The following is an 18,630-nucleotide window of genomic DNA, read 5'->3' as shown; positions in this document are numbered from 1 at the left end:
CTGAAGCCAATGGTGTTTACTGCTTTTCCCTACATTCAGAGGATTAAGATTTCAAAACCCATATGGGTCCCTACAGAAATCAAAGCCATGAACACCCAAGCTTTTCTGATATGATTTTGAATTTAGAATAAAAGACAAGCAATTCATGAATGAATGACAAACTGGATAGCAGAGCCACCTCTTTTGTATTGATAGTCTGCACAAACTCCCCCAGAGCAATAAAGTCCCGGAGACCTAGCTTTGTCCGTTTAGAGCCCAGGATTGTTATTGTACTGTATAGAAGCTTCCACCTATTGCACACTTTCAAAATTAAAATCAAACTGCAGCCAATTCAATATTTTCACAGAGAAAGAGAAAGAAGTCCTCTAATTATCCTAGGAAACATATGGTCAAGGATACGTTATTTCCAACCAGCCTTGGGGATTGAAAATGCTGAGAAGTATATCATAGTTCTTTCGGAACAAATTTAGTAACTGCAAATCACAAACAGCAAAGACATTTGCAACCTCACAACCGAAAATTCCATGGCAAATCTTGTTAACAACCTGTATTTCTGAAACAAAGTAGCCTACCGTTTCAGGGGCAATGGCTGATCTTTCAAACTGGATGTCAACGCGCTGGTTGGAAAGAAGGGCAGGATTAGTTTAAATACTTATGCAAGATTGAGAAACTGAACAATGTTGACTATAAATTTTGAATGAATCAAATCAAGGAATAGGAAAAGACATGAAACAACAAATTGAATTTGATCTCGAGCTGGTAAAATTCAGCCCTCAACCTTAATTCCATGTTCATTAGGCACCTGAGCTTTCCCTATGATTTCGGAAATATCAGAGCACACCTTTTGATTCTATTCAAGAACATAAACTAATGCATATTGTAATAAGTTTTCCACAATGGCTCAATAGATATCAAAGTGTAAATTTTGATTCTATTCAAGAACATGGACTATTCCATATCATACTCAGTTTCTCCCAATCGTTTGGAATATATCAGAGTGAACATTTTGACTTATTCAAGAACATGGACTAATCCATTATAAAATCAGTTTCTCAACATTAATTGGAAGACCTCAATGTGCACATTTTGATTCTATTCAAGAATGTAGACTAATCCATATTACAATCAGTAAGGGTTAGGGTTTGGAACCTTAGGGCTTGCAATCTTGAAGGAAGCCTCAATAGTTAGCTCTCCTGTGAGCATGCCCAAGCCGGCAACACTGAAGCCAATGGTGTTTACTGCTTTTCCCTACATTCAGAGGATTAAGATTTCAAAACCCATATGGGTCCCTACAGAAATCAAAGCCATGAACACCCAAGCTTTTCTGATATGATTTTGAATTTAGAATAAAAGACAAGCAATTCATGAATGAATGAAAAACTGGATAGCAGAGCCACCTCTTTTGTATTGATAGTTTGCACAAACTCCCCCAGAGCAATAAAGTCCCGGAGACCTAGCTTTGTCCGTTTAGAGCCCAGGATTGTTATTGTACTGTATAGAAGCTTCCACCGGCCTTCGACCTGGTAGAAACTTCACATTAGGGCATCCATGGTATCCTATCCATGCCCAAATCTAATTAGAACATGGGATCCCAAATCTTGAAATGGAATAATAGCGCTAATTTCTTTTGTAAATGCCACCAACCATTGGACTAGATCCACTTAGTTTCGGAACCCAGATTCACACTGAAATACAAACGCATTTACCATTTGGAGATTTTCAGTAGGATTGTGTACAGGGTTTTGTTCTTCAAGCAGCATTAGAAGCTTCTCTATTTCGGTCCTTTTAGCCACTGGAACGCCGAAAACACCCCTGTTCAGGCCTTGCATTGACATTCACAAAACCCAAACGGGCAATCAGCAATTTACTTTCAGAAAAGGCTTAAATCCTTCAGCTCCGAATTACTGTTATCATCCAAAATGCAATAAGGACCCCAAATTCAATAACAGAAAGCATAACATACCCATGTAAGAATAAGCTAACCTTGTAAGGAATTTTTTAGGGCTATTTTTAGTTGATCAGTGCTCCCAACCTCTGGAGTCTCCATGGAAAGCTCTGTTCCTGCACTCGCATTCAGAGACCTGATCTGCTGCACATCGCATCTGATGGCGCCGCCTTTGATGGCATGATCCAGCAGCCTATGATCCAGTGGAGTAAATATGCAGAGGAAAAATACTAAGACCGGCAAGAACAGCGAGCCTGAAACCAAATCCAGAGCGAGGGCAAGCGTTTGATCTGAGGTACAAACCCTGCTGCCCGGATGAAACTATTCGATGAAACGCCCAAACCGTTTGGGCAACCCCGATCAGCGGCTGAAATGGTTGCAATCGTCTAACGTATAATCCTGTGGCTTACAAGATGACAGGTAGGCAAAGAGGGGAGTTGATCTCAGAGGTAAACGCCTTACGGCGTAATTACAGTCAGCTTTGGAATTAGATAGAGTTTGGGGCTATATAAGAAAAATTATGTGGTTATAAGGAATTGTATAAATTACAGTCATCCACTAAGAAAGTTAATCTCTCATCCACCCTGAAATCCATACAGAAGATATCCTACAAAACCTCATGCACTTAGCAGAAGAAAGTGGAAGGGGGATTAAATAGAAGAGAACCCACAAATACATCAAGAATTCACCTTCATCCCCCTATGGTAGATATCTTCAGGACGCATCACTGGTTAGGCTTCTTTGAGTTGCTCAAGGGTTACGATGATGATATAACCTATGATTTTTCCATGGCACTAAACCCTCAAGCAAGAACAAGTGTTGTACGTTTTGACCCCGTACAGAAATTGCCTGCATACGAATTCTAAAACATAGAAAATAAACAATGCAAGAGCATAACACATAAAACACATATACACAGAGATTTTTCCCTGGATCCCTAAACCGGGACTGCCAGCTTGATTTTTCATTATGTTCCTTTCAATGTTATAATACATATTTATACATGCCGAAGCATCAAATACCATGGAATGAAAACCATCACATCCAAAACCATGGACCGAAAACCATTGCGTCCAAAAACATGTGCGAAAATCATGCACAAAACCATAGGTGGGTCCGCCCATCCTAACATAGGGTCCAAAACCAAAAAGTGGGGTTACGGGTACCCCTCAAACCCCCTGTGACCTCCCCCCCTCTAACCCCCGGTTAACTACTGGGGTAGTCGTGGAAAGAATATAACACAACCCAACATTCTCCCACTTGTTGTTTTCTTTCCACAGGGGGCCATAAGAGAGCTTAGTCATTTTTACAGCCCTGAAATGCCCATTGTCTCTCTACACCAAGAGAACTTCTTAGAGCTCATAGATTTTGTCAATGCATCTGCAGTATTCTTCAAAGTGTCCACCTTTACCAGCAACACCTTTTTGTCTTCTATCATATCCCTCACAAAGTGATATTGAACATCAATGTGCTTTGTCTTTGAATGATATGCGAGGTTCTTTGCCAGGAAAATTGAAATTTTGCTGTCACAGTCTATCCTTATAGCTCCCTGTACTAACCCCATACTTGAACACAATCTCTACAACCAAACTAATTCCTTGATTGCATGAGTGGCTGCCATGTATTCTGCCTCTGTAGTTGATAGTGCCACTACACATTGTTTCTTACTCATCCAACTGACTGCACCTCCAAATAGGTTAAACACATACCCACTTGTAGATCTTCTCTGATCCAGATCTCCAACCCAGTCTGCATCAACAAAGCCACAAATATCCAACATTATGTCCAATCTTGATCTTCCTTGGTAGCACAAACCATAATCACTAGTGCCACGTAAATACCTGAAAACTGGCTTCATTGTTGTCCAATGCTCCTTCCCTGGTTTTGACATAAACCTCCTCAATACTCCCACTGCATGTGTAATGTCTGGTCTAGTACATACCATTGCATACATCAGGCTACCGACTACACTTGCATATGGAACGTGGGACATGTCCTCTTCCTCTTCTTGTGTCTTGGGACACTGTTCAGCAGATAACCTCACACCTACAGGAATAGGAACCTTCACCGGTTTACTATCCTGCATATTAAACCTCTGCAGTATTGTCTCGACATACTTCCTCTGGTTTAACCAGAGCTTCCTCCTTGCCTAATCTCTTTTAATTTCCATGCCCAAAATATAGTTTGCAGCACCAAGATCTTTCATGTCGAATTTGGAGGACAATTGGGTCTTCAAATCCTGGACATTTTCTTTGTCATTTCCAACCAGCAACATATCATCCACATACAAGACCAGATAAATAACACGGTCACCAATTAATTCAAAATACACATAGTGATCTGCTTTTCTTCAGGTGAAGCCAAAGTCCCTGTATAAATGTATCAAATTTTTGATACCACATCCTTGGTGATTGTTTTAACCTATACAGAGACTTCTTTAACTTGCATACCAGTTCTTTCTTACCCTTCAGCGCAAAGCCTTCAGGTTGCTTCTTGTATATTTCCTCTTCCAGATCCCCGTGAAGAAATGTTGTATTCACATCCATCTCTTCTACCTCAAAATCAAAAGTAGCAACAACAGATAAAAGTAATCTAATAGAAGTTACCTTGGAAACAGGAGAAAAAATATCACCAAAATCAATTCCCGGCACCTGGGAATGACCTTTTGCTACCAACCGAGCTTTGTATTTCTCCACCTTTCCTTCTGCATTTGTCTTATTCTTGAACACCCATTTGCTCCCAATGGGTTTCCTTCCAGCCGGAAACTCCACCATATCCCAAGCCTCATTTTTGTGCAAAGATGCCATTTCATCAACCATGGCCTCTTTCCAGAGTTTGCCATCCTCTGAATCTACTGCTTCCTTCACAGTTCTGGGATCATCGTCAGTAATAGATAAAACAAAATTTGAACAGAAAGTAAATCGACTATACCTTTCTGGCTGCCTTCTTTCTCGAACTGATCTTCTCACACCCGGAGTTTGTGACTCTTCATCTTTTGATTCCTCCTCTACTGTAGAGTTTGATTCTTCCTCCTTAAGCTCAAACTCTATCTTCTCAGGTTCCTTTGGTTGGACTTCATGTTTAATAACATCTTTTACCACTCTGAACACCACATCTCGGTTGTACACAACCTTCCGTGTGACTGGTTTCCAAAGCTTATAACCCTTTAAACCATCCTTATACCCAATAAAGATGCACTTTTCATATTTACTATCCAACTTGGTTCGTTTCTCCTTTGGAACATGTACATATGCATCACATCCAAATACCCTCAGATGTGAAAGAGAGGGTATCTTACCAGTCCATACCTCTTGTGGAGTCTTATCCTCCAACGCTGATGAAGATGGCCTATTGACCAGGTAACATGCAATATCCACCGCCTCTGCCCAAAATTCCTGTCCTAACCTGGCACCATTGAGCATGCTTCTTGCCCTTTCCATCAACGTCTTATTCATTATTTCTACAACTCCATTTTGCTGAGGTGTATATGGAGTAGTCTTCTGTCATTCTATACCACACTTCTTACAGAATTCTTAAAATTCCTTGCTGTAAAACTCTCCACCATTATCTGTCCTTAGCACCTTTATCTTCTTCTCTGTCTGATTTTCCACGAGAGCCTTAAATTCTTTAAACCTGTCAAAGGCTTCAGATTTCTTCTTAAGGAAATATATCCATGTATTCCTTAAGAAGTCATCTATAAATGATACATAGTACACAGACTTACCCAATGATGGAACCTTCACAGGTCCAAACACATCACTGTGCACAAGTTCTAATATCTGTTTCGCCCTCTTACTACCGGAGGCGAAACTCACCCGATTATGCTTCCCATATACACAATTTTCACAGAAATCAAAATCCAGAGAGCTATTACTCATACCTTCTACCATACCTTTACCATGAAGTATTCGAAGGCCCTTCTCTCCAATATGTCCAAGCCTTTGATGCCACAACATGGTCTTCTCTCCAGAGACCACTAGATTTTCTGCTCCACTTTCAGGAACCACGGAACTGTTGCACCCATCAATAATAGTGCTACCGTGCAGCTTGTACAGAGTTCCAATTCGAACTCCCTGCATCAATACCAATGCTCCCCGAACCATTTTGCAGGTATCCTTCTAAAACACTGTTTTTACACCTGCATCATCCAACTTGCTTACAGAAATCAGATTTCTGGCCAATGCAGGAATATGCAGAACACCTGGAAGTGTTCTAACCCTTCCACCTTGCAACTTCAACTTTACTTTTCCACGACCAATGATTCAAGCCTTCCTATCATCCCCTAAGAAGACATCACCACCATCGCATTTCTCATACTCACAGAACTACTCTCTATGGGGAGTGAAGTGAAAGGATGCACCTGAGTCAATCAACCATGCCTCATGATCTACATGTGTACTTGAAGAAGCCAAGTACACATCCCCACCTTCATCTCTAGTATTTTTCACCTCTGCAGAAGGAGCATCATCAGATCCCTTTCCTTTATCAGGAACTTTAGATTTACAGTCCCTTTTGTAGTGCCCTTCCTTTCTGCATTTCCAACATACCACCTTTATAGGTTTTCCTGGAGACTTTGATCTCCCTCTAGATTTAGATCTCCCACTCGATGACTTATTTTTGTTTCTGTTCTGGGACCGTCCTCGTACAGACAAGGTATCACCATTTTGGCTCTCCATATTTTTCCGTCTCATATCCTCCGTCAGCAAGGCTGAGACTATTTCATCAAACTGCAAGGCAGTTGCATTTCTACCTATTGTAATAACCAGACTATCCCACGAACCTGCTAGAGAACAACACAAACTAAGGCACTTATCTTCATCTGAAATTTTAATATCAATAGATGCTAACTGACTTACCACAGTATTAAATGCGTTCAAATGTTTTGTCACCGAGTCTCCATCTTTCATCCTCAGGTTATACAGCTTTTCCGCAGGAACAGTTTATTCACCAGAGACTTAGATTGGTACAAAGTCCCTAACTTGTCCCACAAAGCCTTCGTCGTAGCTTCCCCTGATACATTCAGCAAACTGAATCTGAGACACACAATCGTATTGTGCTCTTTGCCTTCCGATCCAACTTCTTCCATTCTTCATCGAACACTCTCGTTGGTTTAGTACCTGGATCTACCGCAATCCACTGATCTTTATCCACCAACAGATCCTCCACCTTGAGTTTCCACAACTCAAAACTTTGACCATTAAATTTCTCGATCTCTATCTTTCCACTACTTGCCATCTTCTTTCACCAACAGAATCGATCTCGCAGATCTCCCACTGAATAGGGTCTACCATAGGCCCGAGTGAAACCCCTCAGCAAAAAAGGTGTCCCCTTGAAGCCAAAACAGCTCTAATACCAAATGTTGGTTTTAACCCCATACAGAAATTACCTGCATACGAATTCTAAAACACAGAAAATAAAAAATGTGAAAGCATAACACATAAAACACATATACACAAATATTTTCCCCTATATCCCAAAACCAAGACTACCAGCTTGGATTTTCATTATGTTCCTTTCAATGTTATAATACATATTTATAAATGCCGAAGCATCCAATACCATGGACCGAAAACCATCACGTCCAAAACCATGGACTGAAAACCATTGCGTCCAAAAACATGTGTGAAAATCATGTACAAAACCATAGGTGTTATAGACATTTTTGTGCCTCGCGACATGGAGCATGAAATGTCAATAATTACAGGGATCCTCAGTCCCTAAACATGTTGTTCTTACCCCTAAAAGAACAAGGTCATCAAACAACAGCACTTCCAATCAGTTCTCCACCTGAAAACACTTCAAAACAGGCTAATTTTGGATCATGTCAGCTGCTCCACTGAGCATCTGCGCTGGAATGCAATTGCTCCTCCTTGTACCTGCGCTGGAAGTCAAATCTAATGAAGGCTACCTGCGCTGGGCGAGATTGGCCAAGTGGCACAGTCATTCTGCAAGGTGTCAACGGCCCAGGAAGCTTCCAAACTGACACTTGGTTCATGAGATTCGCCCTGTGATGAGTAATAGGTACTTGATCACCATGTGTAAGCAAGGATCTCCAAGTGGACTCAAGAACTGAAGATTAACTGAAGAGGGAGAGGACACTAGTCAGCTCTATGCCAGCCTCAAGCTGACTCATCCTCTCTTCTTCTCTCCTATATATAGAGCTCTTCTATGAGGTCTAGGGAGGCTGGAATTTTGTGTAAAGCAAGGAGGTGCTGTTGGTTTACAGTTAGAGCTATTGGGTGATTGTTTTACTAGAGGTGAAGAGGAGAGTTCTTGCTGCTGGGGAGGTGCTGTTGGATTGGAGCCATCAATGGTTGTAACCTTCTCAGAACCCTGTTACTTCTATCAATAAAGTTTTGCATGTTCTCCTATATACTTGTATTGCATTGATGTATTGTATTTACTTGTATATTTGATTCACTCTAATCCATGCATCAGTTATGAGTACATGTATCTTGTAGTTTCCTCTCTTGTTTTGTGCAGGATTTGTGTGTAGCTGGACCGGCAAAGAGAGCAAGGAGCTGGGAACAAGAGACAAAGAGAGAGGATAAGGATCGACTAAGCGAAAGACACCAGGTTGGTTAATCTTTTCTTCCTTCTCTCTGTACTTTCATAAAGGAAAATATCAAAGCTTTACTTTCAGTTGTTGCTAAAGACTGTCACCTTTAGAGTAGGGATAGGGTCATCCGAGTCGGATACTTTTCCCCACAACAAACTGGCGACTCCGCTGGGGAGCCTAGTATCTTGTTGGTGTTTGTAGTATCTTTGCTATTCATTTCTTGAAGAAAAGAGTACCAAATCGAAAAGCTTTTGACTATATCAAAAGCGAAGTAGAGGGTCTGCTACTCTTGCTCATTTGCTGAGCAAATTCAAGATTTGAAGAGCTTATCTACAAAAGACTCTTTACTCTTTGTGATAGCTTTTCATCCTCTTGATCATCCCTTAGCCTGTACTTGACCTATAGCTTTTTATTTCAGCAAAAACAGTGCATTTTTGAGCTTTTTATGACCCGGAATTCCTTGTAAACGCAACTCTCGTGTCTCAGTGCAGGCTGTCCACAGGCAGTCTGCATTCCAGCGCAGGTACTCCCTTCGGGAACTGCGCTGAGAGTCAATTTGACAGACCAGAGCCTGCGCTGGTCCAGTTAGCCAGTGTCTTGCTGAGGTTTCCCTTTGTGTCTGAGCCCTGTTTTCACTGATTTTTTGCTGATTGCTTGCTGGTCATTGTACTTGCTGTAAACCATTCTCCTTGACATTATTCCGCCTCAGTTGTGTGATGAAACTGTGAATGTTCTTTTAGTATTTCTTGTTTCAGTTACAGTTTCCCATTTTGAAAAGCGAAACAGTATAGCTGTGGCCTCTTAGATCCTGAACTGTAAAAGTGTCTTTGTGATCTTAAGAGCTAGTTTTATTACTGTTCATGGTTGTTTGAGTTTGTTTGTTTTTCATTTTATGGTTTGGATCTATACATTTCCTGTGTTTAAACAAGTCGATCATAAGGTGTCTTGTTGATTTTGGACAAGCTTGTTTATTTCTACTTGAAATTAGATTCAAAATTATACAACAGTTTCCTTTCTGTCTTACATCAACATTAAGGATAACGAAAAGAAATACATGCATTGTGCATTTTGCATTTGACTGTGTGTTTGACGATTTAGGAAAATGTGCATTTTAGTGTGTGTTCTATGATCTGTGGAAAAAGTTGTGTCTTTCTTTTCCCTCAGTAGATTAAGGTTTTCAAAGTTGAAAGATTGAAAAGATTTGCTTCTCATCTTAGATTGCATATAGGAAGTTGTATATATACATCTCGTGGCGACCCTGAAAGGCAAACTGTTAAGCAAGATCAACATTAAAATAAACCCAATTTACATAACAACGCTTTGTAACATAACGCAAACATCTAGAGGTCTAGGTAGAGACGTGTTCCGGCGTCGTTAAACATAGTGACTGTCGATCTCTACGAAGGTGGGTGATTCCTCCTGAGAGTCGGTGGCACTAACACGGACTTGTGCTCCCGCGTACCGTTGCGTATATTGGGAGACCCCTATAGGCTTTTATCCTTTATCCTTAGGAAACCGTGTCAGCCGCCCTACTGATCGCGATGCAGTGAACACAGCATTCACGAAGATCGACCACCCGTACCGTAAAACGTATTCTGTGGTTTCGCGAAAGGTTTGGCACACCCTCTGCCTAGATCTCCAAAGCAGTTTCTTTTGGCCTTTTTCAAACTCTATAACTGAAAAAGTCCAACCGAGCATTTGTCACTTCGGGCTCGTTAATACATCGAAGGTGACTAGAGTCATCTTTAGCTTTTTCTCGACTCTTAAAACATGAAAAAGCAAGTTTGTGTCTAAAAGCGTCGTTAATAAAATTTATTTTAAGCGGAACATAATCACCTGTTATTCCCACGTTGATCTTTCAGTTGAAAAGTATGGAGCCCACCAACCAAGGAAGTAACCTTGGCGGAAGTCCAAATCCCTTCTCCTCTTGGGGAGATGTTGGTGCGCCTCATATGGCTACATTGTCACTTCCAGGATTGACAATCGGCCTCCCTGTATGGCTCTTTTCAACTAATGTAGTCCAGATCGCCACTAATCCTGAGCAGTCGAATCAACAGTCAGAACAATCTAGAACTACCCACCAGCCTTCCACTTCTTATGATACTTCCTCTGATCCTTCATCTTCGCAAAGTAGAGCTGGCAAAAGTCAGCCTCCCAAGGAGAAGAAGGAAAAGAAGAAGAGAGAAAAGAAGCAGAAGGAGCCTATGGCGAAGGCGACTGGGGGCAAGCAGAAGAAAGCTGACAAAAACCCACACACTGCACCGACCGGGCCTAAATCGCCATGTGTCATTTGCAAAGGGATCCACTTCCATCGTGATTGTCCTTGTATTCCCCGGATACTAAAGGACTGGTCCCCAAGGTTGCACAATCCGGTAGCATCAACCTCTGATTGTCATGTTGATTGCATTCCGTCAACTAGCGAGAGTGAAGGACGAAGAAGGGGACCAAGATCACCCTGTCTATTGTGTGAAGGCAATCATGCTATCCACAAATGTCCATTCTTAGATGAGGTAAAGAGAGTTTTGGAAGATCGCCCGGTTTCACCGTTGCGACTTCCTCCTGGATACCAAAAACTCGTGCCTAATCCCTCGATAGTTGAAAATCCAGCTGGCCCGCTCAAGTGGTCAGCTGAAGTGTCGGTCATTGAGAATGAACCTACTGAATCCAGACCAGACAAAAGTCTAAAGGTCGAAACGGTAGTTGACCCGGTTCTTCCTTCAGAGGTTCTATCGTCCAATGACTCCGTCATTGAAGACCCGTCTTCAAATGACACCGTCGCCGAAGAGTCGTCTTCATGCGACACCCTCACTGAAGAGAATAAGGATGACACCATCCAGGTTCTTTTCATCAGCACCGATTCCGATGAGCGTCAGGGCAATGCGCCCATTCCTTTATCGCAGGAAGGAACATCATCAGAGTCATATCCGGCCGTATATTCGGTCCCACCACCGAGCAACCTGGTTGTATCCTTTGATTGGAATCAACTAGGCAGACCCCGGTTACCAGCCAGTACACCATTCAGAATCATTGTCCAGATCTATAGAATGATTATGGCTGGTACTATCATTGATGAAGGGGCGTCTGTGAGTATCCTTTCCTCTGTTGCTTGGAAAGCACTGGGTTCCCCAGCGCTTTTACCTGAGTTGAGAAATCTCTCAGGTTTTGATAAAGGAACCAGTCGACCATTAGGAATCCTCCCCAATGTACCTGTTACATTGAAAGGGAAGACCGTTAATATGAACGTGTTGGTCGTCGAAGGACCCTTGGATTATAACCTACTCCTTGGACGTGACTATATTTATTGCATGGGAGCGATAGTCTCCTCACTCTTTAGAGTAATGTGTTTTCCACACGAAGGAAGGGTGGTCAAGCTCGTAGACCAACTTTCGTTTCTGGGATCTCGCATCGCAAATAGTCAAATACCATTCCTAAATGGTCTGTTCACTCAAGATTCGCCTCCGCCCCCAGTCCTCCTTCCCGATGAGTGCGAGTGATTCGGAAAGAAAGACTGGAACCCAGGGGGCATGCACCCTGGTCTGCTTCGGGCAGAAGAAACCCTGGGTATAAGGGAGAATTTCCACAGAAGAATATGACTAGTCCGTACCCCGTCCGAAAGAAGGAAGTGGGGTTGTTCTGGAATAGTGTTCTTTTGTTAAAGTTATGTGTTTGGCAAAAGAGTCATTCACCTTTGTCTAAAAAAGTGGGCAATGCCCAAGTAGGAATTCCCTTATCGCGACGAATAGTAACCATCTTTGAATTCAAGCCTCGCCCATTAAAACATATGTTTTGAAGGATAAGCAGGGGCAGCCTACAAAGTAGGGGACTATATTGTTGTGGCAGAGGGTAACCATCTTTGGACAACCCAATGATAGACACCGCCGAAGAAAGAGATTGATTTGCGGCAGCAAATAGAACTCTCTTCGGATAATAAGAAAGAGGCAAACCTCGTTGAGAAAGGGGCAGCCTCGAAATTCTACCCTATACCTGGGGGCATGCAAACTTTTGGAATGCAAGCAAGGGACGACTATTTATTTTTTAAATTTTTAGGTCCTCCCTTTAAACCTGTAGGTCTAACCCTTTAAACTCGTAGGATTAGCCGTTTCCGACCTTGCATGAAGAAAGCCTGTGGGGAAAAGGTAAAATTTGCCGAAATTAGAGCATAGCTTTGTGAGATAAAGCTCCTTAAAAAATAGTTATCTCATAGGAGGCGTTCTTATTATGACTGGTATATCGAGCAGTTTTAGCATATAGTTCATGCTCGTTAAAAAATAAACGCAAAATTCGAGCAGTTTTATGACTGAATTTATGCTCGTTAAAAAATAGAAAAGTGTGAGCAAAAGTTTCCCCCAGAGTTCAAGCTCATGGAAAAAATGAACCTATCCCGGTAAATAACCTTTTGAGATTGTAAATTCATCAGCCATAAGAACCTTGATCGTGTTTTCATCCATCACCTCCACTGTTCATTTGGCCGATCATTCACTTCCATTGGTGTGTTTACCTCTTTTGAGAAACAGTTGCGAAGAGTGATTTCATCTAGCCATCCTTGTGACACTGCCGTGATTGGAAAATTCCAATTTGTACCTGGAATCTGCTGCTATCCCTGTTTATCACTCGTTCCTCAAAAGACGAGTCTTCTTTGAGCTCTTTTCACTGACTCGTAAAATATGAAAAGTTTGCCGAGTTTTGGCCCTCCAGCTCGTTAAATGACCGGAACGCTATCCCTCCTCTAAATTTTAATATTTTTGGACCTGAGGGATTATTGCACAAAAGGATCGAGCGCTTGTCTTGTTCGGCTCGTTAAAAGTACCGAACAGCCATCCCTTCTGTATTGTTTTATACTTTTTCGGACTTAAGGGATTAGCTGACGAAAAAGGAATTATGGAGTTAACTTTCTGTACCTTTTCAGACTCTCTAAAGATGAAAAGGACTGAGTTTTCCTTGTCGTTAGACTCGTTAAAATGATTAAATAGTGACAAACTTGTCTTTAGACGAGAATGAGTTTCCCTATCGCTAAGCTCGTTAAATCATAGCGATGGGCTTGCCCGAAGGGCAGGTTATAGAACAAGCATATGTTATCCTCCTCAAGCTTGACAAAAATAAAGAGGTACTGGTCAGAAATGACTGGGGAAAAATTGGGAGAACATCAAAGTTTAATGGTAGCAAGTCACTCTTGAACATGACACTTTTTCTCCGTACCACATCGGGTTGGGTTGTTTCATTCACCGGTCTCATCACCATGGTCCTCGCCAAACCATCCACATTTGGGGTAATGCTACCGATCCATCGCATCAGTGTCGTTAAATGTTCAAGAGGGGTCATTCTGAAAGTGTCAACCGTGTCCCATCCACTGCCATACATTATCCTTCATCCATTCATGATCGCCACCCTGAATCATATGTCACAGTTTGTTTTCACCTCCACTAAAATCATTAGCTCCGTTCCGTGTCATTGATGTGGGATTCATTAAGGCCCTCCTTTGACGGATCGCTTCTTGTCGACTTCAGCTCATTATCCAAGAAGTTGATCTAGGAACAACCCCATCAGTACTTTGAAGCTTGCATGCCTCAGTGGCAAGTTTCTCACTTCCGGCGACAAGTATACATCAATGACCTTCGACCAGAAGAGTTTGCGTGGCGTTCGACGCCAAGTCCTTTATTCACACCACGTGAATTGTACTGCAGTACCTTGAGGGTCATTATAATTATCGGTGATTCCTCTCGCGCTTGTTAACGGTTTTCATCATTGACCGGTAATCAAGCGATGTCTTTCCATGTTCGACTTCAGCGAAATTCTCACATGGATCGACTTGTACTTAGAGTGAAGATCGAACGAGTTTGAAGACCCCGGATCTAGTTTCATCCATCCGGGCTGCGATACATATTCAGGAAATATAAAAGCATTTGTCATGTACATCATTGCAGCAGATGATCATCCTACTCAAAGGATGATAATTTCAGCAGAAAATTATCAGTCGACCATCAGACGATCGTCTGTCATATGTACCAAAATGTATTTATAAAAGCTGAGCATGGGAATGCCCGCCTCAGCTAGATCATGAAAATTAGAATGAAAAATAATGTATTGTATTGTATTGTATTACAGGGCGCCTCCTCAGCACTGGAATGAACTTCGGACCCTCTAGATAAAGCATTTCACCCGATAAACGGCCTCATACTTTAGGGGGCAACTGTTATAGACATTTTTGTGCCTCGCGACATGGAGCATGAAATGTCAATAATTACAGGGATCCTCAGTCCCTAAACATGTTGTTCTTACCCCTAAAAGAACAAGGTCATCAAACAACAGCACTTCCAATCAGTTCTCCACCTGAAAACACTTCAAAACAGGCTAATTTTGGATCATGTCAGCTGCTCCACTGAGCATCTGTGCTGGAATGCAACTGCTCCTCCTTGTACCTGCACTGGAAGTCAAATCTAATGAAGGCTACCTGCGCTGGGCGAGATTGGCCAAGTGGCACAGTCATTCTGCAAGGTGTCAACTGCCCAGGAAGCTTCCAAACTGACACTTGGTTCATGAGATTCGCCCTGTGATGAGTAAGAGGTACTTGATCACCATGTGTAAGCAAGGATCTCCAAGTGGACTCAAGAACTGAAGATTAACTGAAGAGGGAGAGGACACTAGTCAGCTCTATGCCAGCCTCAAGCTGACTCATCCTCTCTTCTTCTCTCCTATATATAGAGCTCTTCTATGAGGTCTAGGGAGGCTAGAATTTTGTGTAAAGCAAGGAGGTGCTGTTGGTTTACAGTTAGAGCTATTGGGTGATTGTTTTACTAGAGGTGAAGAGGAGAGTTCTTGCTGCTGGGGAGGTGCTGCTGGATTGGAGCCATCAATGGTTGTAACCTTCTCAGAACCCTGTTACTTCTATCAATAAAGTTTTGCATGTTCTCCTATATACTTGTATTGCATTGATGTATTGTATTTACTTGTATATTTGATTCACTCTAATCCATGCATCAGTTATGAGTACATGTATCTTGTAGTTTCCTCTCTTGTTTTGTGCAGGATCTGTGTGTAGCTGGACTGGCAAAGAGAGCAAGGAGCTGGGAACAAGAGACAAAGAGAGAGGATAAGGATCGACTAAGCGAAAGACACCAGGTTGGTTAATCTTTTCTTCCTTCTCTTTGTACTTTCATAAAGGAAAATATCAAAGCTTTACTTTCAGTTGTTGCTAAAGACTGTCACCTTTAGAGTAGGGATAGGGTCATCTGAGTCGGATACTTTCCCCACAACAATAGGTGGGTCCGCCCATCCTAACATAGGGTCCAAAACCAAAATTTTCCAGGGCACTGCCCCGAACCCCATAAAGTGGGGTTACGAGTACCCCTCAAACCCCCTGTGACCTCCCCCCTCTGGCCCCCGGTTAACTACGTGGGCTAGTTGTGGAAAGAATATAACACAACCAAACAAGTGCTACCACTATGGTGAGAGGGTTGTCCATTACCATCAACCTTGATGTGATCAGCAGAGTGACAATACTTCCTCTATGGATTCAATGAAGAAAGGAGGACAAGGTTAGCATCACCTTTCTAACAAAAATTTCTTCCTAAATGATGAAAATCCAATTGAACACAATAATGGGGTCAGGAGGGAGAGCCTTCCCTATCAATGGGATGAGGTGAGCTACCACATCCTTAAGTACATTTCTTGTGAAGGGAGACTAAGTGTAGTCTATGGCTACTAATTCAGACCCCTCCATGAGTTGATATTCAGAGACAAAGTACCCATAAAACAAAGGCTTAGTGTGCCTTATTTTCTTTTACAGTCCATTATAGACATGAGTGAGAAGGTGAAAGAAGGGAAACACCAGCAATTAGCACACCATGGTCTAATCAATCTAATAATTGAAGATTCCTTAAACCAATTAAGAATTATTGTTCTCTGGTCCATGTTTAGGGACATGGATAGAGAAGCCTTCCTTCAAACCTGAGCCCTTGAACATGGTGGGACCCCAACCTCTAGTGTTGAAGAGGAAGGAGAAGAAGAGGAAGGATAAGAGGAGGAAGAAGGAGAAGAAGGAGCAGAGGTGGACAAAACAGAGTAAGAAGGAAAAGAAGAGGAGGAAGAAGAAAATAAAGAAGGGGAGGTGAAGGAGAAGGCAGAGACCAGCCCTGAGAAAAATATTGCACTTGAAGAAGAGGAGATATCCCCAAGATTGTCTCATGAACCCACTGAAAAGGAGGTAGTTGTTTCCTTGGCTGCCTAAGTAAACCCATCGAGTCCAAGAGGAAAAGGTAGAGGAAGACTCCCATATATTTCAAAACAATAAGAAGCAATGGGATAAAGTAGGGGAAGCCATAAACACCAACAAAAGACCCCATCATAATTGAAGAATCACAAAGCAAGCAAGAGGATCTAGAGTCCATGGGTATAAAGGTTGATAAAGTCACATCACCAGAAGCAACCCAAAGGCTACCATCACCTATGTCAAGAAGCCTATCACTAGGTCAACATCATCTAAGCAAACCAAGGCACCTGTAACCCTCCAATAGAAAGGAAAAGGCCTGCTACAGGATCCCCAAACAGTGCTACAGGAAACATTGGCAGTACTATAGGAAAGACAGAAAGAGCCACAGGAAGAGAAGCAGGGGTAGAAAGAAGGAAAGGAAGCAACACCATAGGTACAGGAGGGGGCAGCTTCTCCAAAGACATTTGAGGGAGATTTTCCAGAGTTGCAGGAGCCTATCCCACAACCAAATCTGAGCTCCTACTACAAGTTTATTGAGGGAGGCAGAGTGATACCACAGAAATTTTCAATCCCTCTCTTCTTTGAACTTGAAAAATAAAGAGGAAGGACACATCGATGGATGAAAATTGCTAAGTCAAATAAAGTAGAAGATGTGGGCCATATGGAAGAAAAACTCCTAGAGATGGGTAGGGAGTTGAGTGAATTGAGAGATAGAGAGAACACCATGAGAACACAGTTGCAGGCAGAAAACACATGGCTGAGGAGGAAGTTGCAAGAAAAGGAGAGCCAATTAGCCACCATGGCAAGCCTCTCCCTAGAGGCACTTCAATGCAGGTTTCCATCCAAATCATATGCACTATACCTCAAAGATCAATGGATGCAGTTTCAAATTAAGACATTGGCACAACAGGGGACTATGCCATTCCAATATTATAGGAAATTCATCGATCTATGTGACAAGAGAACCCTTGAAGATAAGGCCAAATTATCTGAATTCTGCTTGCACAACCTTGCCTTAACGGACTTAAATGTGTGGGACCCTAATGCGAAGTTGGGGGACTTGTAGCTGATGGCCCTTGCATCATGGATGATTCATGAGGAGGCCAGGGTTGAGGAGGTGAAGAGAATAATAGAAAAGAGGAAAGATATACCCTCTACATTAGTGCAGAACAAATAAATTCCATGGTTGTTATTAGTAACCACTGCCTCATTTCCAATGATGCTCAACTTGCACCAAGATACCTGGCTACCCAAGAATAGGTCATCTCCCATTTTGAGAACACTTTAATATTGTTGAGGACTGAGAGCCAACATGCATGCCAAAGGATATGGAATGACCTGCCACACAATGTTCGGATCAGGGAGTACCACTCTCTTGAGAGATTGAGAAATGCATTAGAAAGGACACCCTTGTATAAGAAGGCCATGTAAAGACTGAAGATCAATTGGATTGGACTAAATCTCAGTCCACCTTTGTTGTTGGTTTTCATGGAAGGTGGGAGGGAAGAAGAGGAAAGAAATAAGTGGGAAGAGATAGATAAAAATGTAGGGTTCTATCCTCAAGAAGAGACACCATCCACAGAAGCTTGGGATGTCAGAGAGCCCACCAGGGCTATGAAAGATATGGATATAAATTACTAGATTTCTTAGAGGATGAGTAACAATTTCACTAGGGGGGTGATGATGAGGCTCATCGATAAGTTAACTATATGGGTCACAATGTAACTCTCCAACTTATTAAATTGAATTTTCTCACATTTATTTACATATTTTGTTATATTTTTCTTAGTGAGAAGAGTAAAGGTGAGTTACTATGTCATGTGGCCTAATGTGTGTTAAATGCAGGAATTGGAGCACTTTTGTGTTGACTTAACTACAAGAATTTGGAGTAGGCAAGCAAGAGAGATTTCAGGAGTTGGT

At 42.0% G+C, this 18,630-nt stretch overlaps 1 protein-coding gene across 1 annotated transcript in view; it reads right to left on the bottom strand.

The window, feature by feature from the left end:
* Positions 1 to 301: 301 nt before the first annotated feature.
* LOC149183675 (uncharacterized) overlaps positions 302 to 18,630 on the bottom strand; it is a 57,222-nt gene continuing 38,893 nt past the window's right edge. The window contains exons 5-10 of the mRNA XM_089415030.1: positions 1,984 to 2,199; positions 1,707 to 1,822; positions 1,398 to 1,520; positions 1,150 to 1,248; positions 573 to 617; positions 302 to 473 (exon numbers count right to left, since the gene is read on the bottom strand). Of these exons, the coding sequence (XP_089271156.1) occupies positions 390 to 473; positions 573 to 617; positions 1,150 to 1,248; positions 1,398 to 1,520; positions 1,707 to 1,822; positions 1,984 to 2,199 (683 nt within the window). The 3' untranslated portion in view covers positions 302 to 389. The remainder of the gene's footprint in view (positions 474 to 572; positions 618 to 1,149; positions 1,249 to 1,397; positions 1,521 to 1,706; positions 1,823 to 1,983; positions 2,200 to 18,630) is intronic.

Source organism: Pinus tabuliformis, chromosome 3_2 (genome assembly GCF_031772625.1).
Source record: "Pinus tabuliformis cultivar Carrire ecotype Pingquan chromosome 3_2, CPIR1, whole genome shotgun sequence".
NCBI classification, from domain to species: domain Eukaryota; kingdom Viridiplantae; phylum Streptophyta; class Pinopsida; order Pinales; family Pinaceae; genus Pinus; species Pinus tabuliformis.
This window is presented reverse-complemented; position numbering and strand designations above follow the sequence as displayed.